This window comes from Pristis pectinata, chromosome 4 (genome assembly GCF_009764475.1).
Source record: "Pristis pectinata isolate sPriPec2 chromosome 4, sPriPec2.1.pri, whole genome shotgun sequence".
NCBI lineage: Eukaryota > Metazoa > Chordata > Chondrichthyes > Rhinopristiformes > Pristidae > Pristis > Pristis pectinata.
In genome coordinates this window covers 56,378,497-56,385,151 of record NC_067408.1, presented here as the reverse complement: position 1 = coordinate 56,385,151, position 6,655 = coordinate 56,378,497, and the positions used below count along the sequence as shown (strand labels likewise).

Here is a 6,655-nt window from a genome sequence, read left to right as displayed (position 1 = left end):
TTATTGTGCAAGCTGTTGGGGTTTGTGCTGGTGTTGGTGTTGTTGGGGTTGGTGATTTTTTAGTTGATGTTGGGGTTTATGTTGGGGTTGATGTGGTTGGGGTAGGTATTGTTGTGGTTGACGTTGCTGCTTTTGAGATAGGTATTGTTGGGGTGTGTTGCTGTGTTTGGTGTTGCAGGAGTAAGTGTTGGGGTTGGTGTTGCAGCAGTTGGTGTTGCTGGTATTAGTGTTGATGGGGATGGTGTTGGTGTTTTTGGGCTTGGTGTTGGGGTTGGTGTTGTTGGGTTAGTGTCAGCATAGGTGTTGTTGAGCTTGGTGTTGCTGGTGTTGGTGATACTAGGGGTGAAGTTGATGGGTTGTGGTTGCGGTGGGTGTTGTTAGGGTTGTTGTTGTGGTTGTTGTTGTGGTTGGTGTTGTTGCGATTGGTATTGGTGTTGGGGTTGGTGTGGCTTGAGTTGGTGTTGGTATTGATGCTGTTGGGGTTGGTGTTGTTGGGGTTGGTGTTGGTCTTGGTGTTCAGTTTAGTGTTGTTGGAGTAGGAGTTGTTGGTGTTAGTGTTATTGGAGTTGGAATAGTTTGTGTTGTTGGGGTTGATGCTGTTGAGATTGGTGTTGTTGAAATTGATTTGTTGGGCGCGGTGATGGGTGGGGTTGGTGTTGCTGGGGTTCGTGTGGTTGGGGAAGGTGTTGCTGGGAGTGGTCTTCAGGTTGGTGTTGTAGTGGTTAGTGTTGTGTGGTTTGGTATTAGATTGCAGCTGAGGATGGTGTTGTTGGACTTGTTTTGTTGGGGTTGGTGTTGCTCGGGTTGGTGTTGGCATTTGTGTTGCTGGGGTTGGTGTTGTTGGGCTAGATGTTGTTTGAGTTGGTGTTGGGTTTGGTGTTGGGGTTGGTTTGGCTGGGATTGGTGTTGTTGGGGTAGGAGTTGTGGTTGTTTTTGGGGTGGGTGTCGTGGTGGTTGCTGCTGTTGGGTTTAGTGCTGATGGGGTGAGTGTTGGTGTTGTTGGGGTCGGTGTTGTTGCAGTTGGTGTTAGGGTTTGTGATGGGCTTGGTTTTGCTGAGATTGGTATTGTTGTGTTTGATGTTGCAAGGGTGAGTGTTGGAGTTAGGGTTGGTGTTCCTGCGGTTGGTGTTGTTAGGGCTGGTTTTGGTGCTGTTGAGATTGATTTTGTTGTTGTGGTTTGTGTTTTTCGAGTTGGTGTTGTGGTTGGTGTTACTGGGGTTGATATTGTTGGGGAGGGTTAGAGTTGGTGTTGTTGGGGTTGATGTTACTTGGATTGGTGTTACTTGGATTGGTGTCAATGGGGATGGTGTTCTTGCAGTTGCTTTTGATGTTTTTGGGGTTTGTGTTGCGGTTTGTGTCATTGCAGTTGGTGTTGGGGTTGGTGTTGGTGTTGTTGAGTTGGTGTTTTTGTTGCCATGGTTGTTGTAGTTGGGGTTAATGTTTTTTGTGTTAACTTTGTTGTGGTTGGTGTTGGTGTTGTTGGGGTTGGTGTTGCTTGGGGTTGATGGTGTTTGGGTTGGTTTTGTTGAGGTAGGTATTGTTGGGGTTGTGTTGATGAGGTTGGTGTTGTTGAGGTTGCTGTTGTTTTGGATAGTGTTGTTTGGGTTATTATTGGGGATTTCATTAGTGTTGGTGTTCTAGTTGGTGTTGCTGCTGTTGTGCACTGTGTTATAGAACATAGAACAGTACAGCAGACAACAGGCCCTTCAGCCCACAATGTTGAGCCAACATAGCTATTCCATCCTACCTACAGAATGCCCATATCCCTCTATTTTCCTCTCATTCATGTGCCCATCCAAGTCCTTCTTAAAAGCCCCCAATGAATTTGCCTCCACCACCCTATCAAGCAACACATTCAAGGCATCCACCACCCTCTCAGTAAAAAACAAACCCCTGCTGTCTGTTCTGAACCTACCCCCTCTTACCTTAAATGTATGCCCTCTGGTATTGGACCACTCAATAATGGGGAAAAGATATTGCTTGTCCACCCTATCTATGCCTCTCATTATTTTATACACTCCCAACAAATCACCCGTCAGCCTCCACCGCTCCAGAGCAAAGAGCCCAAGTTTGTCCAGCCTCTCCTCATAGCATATGCCCTCAAATCCAGGCAGCATCCTAGTAAACCTCCTCTGCACCCTCGCTGAAGCCTTTACACCCTTCCTATAGTGAGGTGACCAGAATTGCACGCAATATTCTAAATGCAGCCTAACCAGAGTTCTATAGAGATGCATCAAAATGTTGTTGGGGGTAATTTTGCAGTGGTCAATGTTTTTGTGGTTTGTGTTGATGGGGTTGGTGTTGTTGACGTTGGTGTCATTGGGGTCGATGTTGCTCGGTTTGGTGTTGTTGGGAATGGTGTAGTTGGGGTTGGGGTTGGTTTTGGTGTTGGTGTTGCTGCCATTGGTGTTGTTGAGGATGCTTTTATTTGGGGTAGTGTTGGGGTCTGCATTGCATTGGTGTTGTTTGGTAGGTGTTGTTGCTGTTGGTGTTGCTGAGTTAGTGTTGTTAGGATTGGTGTTGTTGGAGATTGTTTTATTTGTGGTTGTTATTGTTGGGGTTGGTGATGGGATTGGTGTTGTTGGAGGCATTATTGTTGGTGTTGCAGGGATTTGTGTTGATGCGGTTGGTGTTGCTGGGGTAGTGTTGTTGGGGTTGGTGTTGTGGACAGTGTTGTTTGGGTTGTTATTTAGGTTTGCATTGGGGTTGGTGTTGGGCTTGATGTTGTGGTTGCTGTTGCTGGTGTTGGGATTGTTGGTGTTGGTGTTGGGATTGGTGTTGTTGAGATTGAAATTGTTGGAGCTTGTTTTGCAGATGTTGATATTGGTGTTGGTGTTGCTAGTGTTGGTGTTCTTGGAGTAGGTGTTGGGGTTTGTGTTGTGGTTGGTGTTGGGGTCAGTGTTGTTGTGGACAGTGTTATTTGGGTTGTTATTCAGGTTCCCATTGAGTTTGGTGTTGGTGTTATGGTTGTTGTTGCTGGTGTTGGTATTGTTGGTGTGGTGTTGTTGGGGTTGGTGCTGTCGGGTTTGTTATTGTTGGGGTTGCTGATGCAGGGGTTGGTGTTGCTGGGGTTGGTGTTGCTGGGGTTGGTGTAGGGGTTGCTGGTGTTGTGTTTGCTGTTGTTGGCTTTGGTGTTCTTAGATTGGTTGTTGTTGGAGTGGGGTTGTTGGGTTTGGTGTTGCATTTGGTGTTCGACTTTGTGTTTTTGAGGATGCTTTCATTGGGACAGGTGCTGTTTGGGTCGATGTTGTTGAGTTTGGTGTTAGGGTTGGTGTTGGTGTTGGTGTTGGTGGGGTTGATAGGATTCGTGTTGTTGGGGTTGGTGTTGGTATTGTTGGGACTGGTGTTACTGGGGTTGGTGCTGTTGGTGTTGGTGTTGTGATTGGTGCTGTTGGGGATGGAGTTAGTGGGATTGTTTTTTTTGGGGTTGTTATTAGTGTGGTTGATCTTGTTGTGGTTAGTGTTCCTGGGGTTGGTGTTCCTGGGGTTAGTGTTGGTGTTGTTGGTGTTGGTGTTGCCGGAGCTGGTGTTGGTGTTGCCAGGGTTGGTGTTGCTGTTGGTGCTGTTCGAGTTGGTGTTGTCGGGGTTGATGTTTGGGTTGGTGTTGTTGAGGATGTTGTCGGTTGGGTTGATGTTGTTCAGGTTGGTGTTGTTGAGATTGGTGTAGGTGTTGGTGTTGGTTTTGTTGTTGAGGTTGGTGTTGCTGGGGTTGGTGTTGTGGTTGGTGTTTGGGCTGATGTTGGTTTAATGGGGTTTGTGTTTTTGGGGTTGGTTTTGTTGGGGTTGTTGTTGTTGGGGTCAGTGTTGCTGGGGTTGGTGTTGTTGGGGTTGGTGTTGGGCTTGGTGTTGTTGGATCCGTTTTACTGCTGCTGGTCTTGTTGTCGTTAGTGTTGCTAGGGTTGATGTTGTTGGGGTTGGTCTTTTAGTGGTTATTTTTATTCAGGGTCGTTTTGTGGTTAGTGATCAGGTTGGAGTTGTAAGGGATGATGTTGCCGAGCTTTGTGTCATTGGAGTTGGACTTGTGGGGGTTGGTTTTGCTGGGGTTTCTGTGTTGGGGTTGGTGTTGGCATTGGTGTTGGTGTTGTTGGTGTTTGTGTTCTTGATATTGGGGTTGTTGGGGTTGTTTTTGAGTTTGGAGATGGGGTTGGTATTGGTGGTGTTGCTGGGGTTGGTTTTCTTGGGGTAGGTGTTGTTGGGGTTTGTGTTGTGGAGGTTGGTGTTGGGGTTGGTGTTATTCTGGATGGTGTTGTTTGGGTTGTTATTCAGGTTCATGTTGTGGTTAGTGTTGGGATTGGTGTTGTTGTCATTGGTAATGCTGGTGTTGCTGCTGTTGGCATTGGTTTTGTTGAGGTTCACGTTGCTGGGGTTGGTGTAGCTGAGCTAGGTGTTGCTGAGGTTGGGTTGGTGTTGGTGTTGGGGTTGATATTGCTCGGTTTAGTGTTGATGTGTTGCTGTTGTTCGGTTTGGTGTTCTTCAGGTTGTTGTTGCTGGAGTTGGTGATGCTGGTGTTCCTTTTTTGGGCTTGCTATGGTTGACTTTGGTGTTGTTGTTGTTGTTGTTGTTGCTTGGTGTGGTGTTGCCGGGGTTGTTGTTGTTGGGGTTGGTGTACCTGTTGGTATTGCTGGGGTTGGTGTTGTTTTGGATGGTGTTTTTTGGGTTATTATTGGGGATTTCATTAGTGTTAGTGTTGTAGTTGGTGTTGCTGCTGTTGAGGATGACTTTATAGAACATAGAACAGTGCAGCACACAACAGGCTCTTCGGCCCAAAATGTTGTGCCAACATTGCTATTCCATCCTACTTACAGAATGCCCATATCCCTCTATTTCCCTCTCATTCATGTGCCCATCCAAGCCCCTCTTAAAAGCCCCCAATGAATTTGCCTCCACCACCCTATCAGGCAACGCATTCCAGGCATCCACCACTCTCTGAGTAAAAAACATACCCCTCACATCTGTTCTGAGCCTATCCCCTCTCACCTTAAATGCATGCCCTCTAGTACTGGATCGCTCAATAATGGGGAAAAGATATTGCTTGTCAACCCTATCTATGCCCCTCATAATTTTATACACTTCCAACAAATCACCCCTCAGCCTCCGCCGCTCCAGAGAAGACCCCAAGTTTGTCCAGCCTCTCCTTATAGCACCTGCCCTCTAAACCAGGCAGCATCCTAGTAAACCTCCCCTGCACCTCCTTCTCTTGCCTCCACATTCTTCCTATAGTGAGGTGACCAGAACTGCACGCAATACTCTAAATGCGGCCTAACCAGAGTTCTATGGAGATGCATCATTATGTTGTTGGGAGTAATTTTGCTGTGGTCAATGTTTTTGTGGTTGGTGTGGATGGGGTTGGTGTTGTTGGTGCTGGTGTTGTTGGGGTCGATGTTGCTCGGATGGTGTTGTTGGCAATGGTGTAGTTGGGGTTGGGATTGGTTTCAGTGTTGGTGTTGCTGGCATTGGTGTTGTTGGGGATGTGGTTGCTGGGATTGGTGTTGGCATCGGTGTTGTTGTGGATGGTTTTATTTGGGTTAATGTTGGGGTTCACATTGCGTTGGTGTTGTTGTGGTAGGTGTTGCTGCTGTTGATGTTGTTTGGTTCGTGTTGTTGGGATTGCTGTTGTTGGGGGTGGTTTTGTTGGGGTTGGTGATGGGATTGGTGCTGTTGGAGGTATTATTGTTGGTGTTGCTGGGATTTGTGTTGTTGGTGTTGGTGTTGCTAGGGTTGGTATTGTTTGATTTGGTGTTGGGGTTAATGTTGCTGGGGTTGGTGTTGTTGGGTTTGTTTTGGTTGGGTTTTGTGTTGTTGGGGTTGGTTTTGTGGCTGGTGTTGTTGGTTGGTGTTGTTGGGGTTGGGATCACTGCTATAATAGGGCCTGAAGGAGATCTTCCCACCCCACAGTAAGCTTATGTCCTTTTCTAGACCACTGTGTACCAGAAAGTGGAAGATTTCCTGGTCAAGCTCCCACTGCCTCTCTCTGTGAAGTGCACATTTCACGATGACCTTGGCTACTTCAGCTTTACAGCATGTGTGGTCTGCTGTCACGTAAGAAGCACAGAGGCCACTCTGTGTTCAGTAAGATCCCAACAACTGGGCACGTGGTAATGACCATATCACGTGCAGCAGTGGTGTTGTCTAAGGCATTGTCTGAATCGATGTGCCTGTGATGCTGCTGCAAGCAAGATTCTCGTTGCACCTATGCCTCACCGTCCTTGTGCATATGACAATAAACTTGGCCTGACAACGACTTGAGATACCGTCACTCTCTCTCAACAGGGCAGTGAATCTTCTGCAGCCACAGGCCAGGGAAGATGGGCCCTCAGTCTATTCAGCAACACTTTGATAGAACAGACTTAGTAAAAGTCACAGATTAGGACAGTTCCAAGGTACTGCATCAAGAGAGATTATCAAAAAACTTGTGAGAAGTCAGGCACAGATGACCAAAGGTGCAGGCAAAGAGTTCCGAAACACTAGAGAAGTAGAGACGACAGGTTTAAGGAGACGTTTCCAGGCTTTAAAGCCTCAGCAGAAAAAGGCATGGCCACAAGGGCTGTGATGAAGCAAACTGAGGTTGGACAAAGACAAGAGTGAAGGGAGGAGCTTGATCCCTGCCCTAAACTCACCCTGCATTGTACAGTATAACCCCTGCTTCTCTGGTGTC

The 6,655-nt window shown here is 47.2% G+C and overlaps 1 protein-coding gene across 1 annotated transcript; it reads right to left on the bottom strand.

Annotated features, from left to right (window-relative positions):
- Positions 1-845: 845 nt before the first annotated feature.
- LOC127569634 (probable cyclin-dependent serine/threonine-protein kinase DDB_G0292550) lies at positions 846-4,731 on the bottom strand. The gene is made up of 4 exons (XM_052014435.1): positions 4,610-4,731; positions 3,118-3,733; positions 2,233-3,017; positions 846-1,578 (listed from the first exon to the last, which is right to left on the bottom strand). Exons 1-4 carry the CDS (start codon positions 4,729-4,731, stop codon positions 846-848), a joined length of 2,256 nt encoding a protein of 751 aa, XP_051870395.1.
- Positions 4,732-6,655: the final 1,924 nt, after the last annotated feature.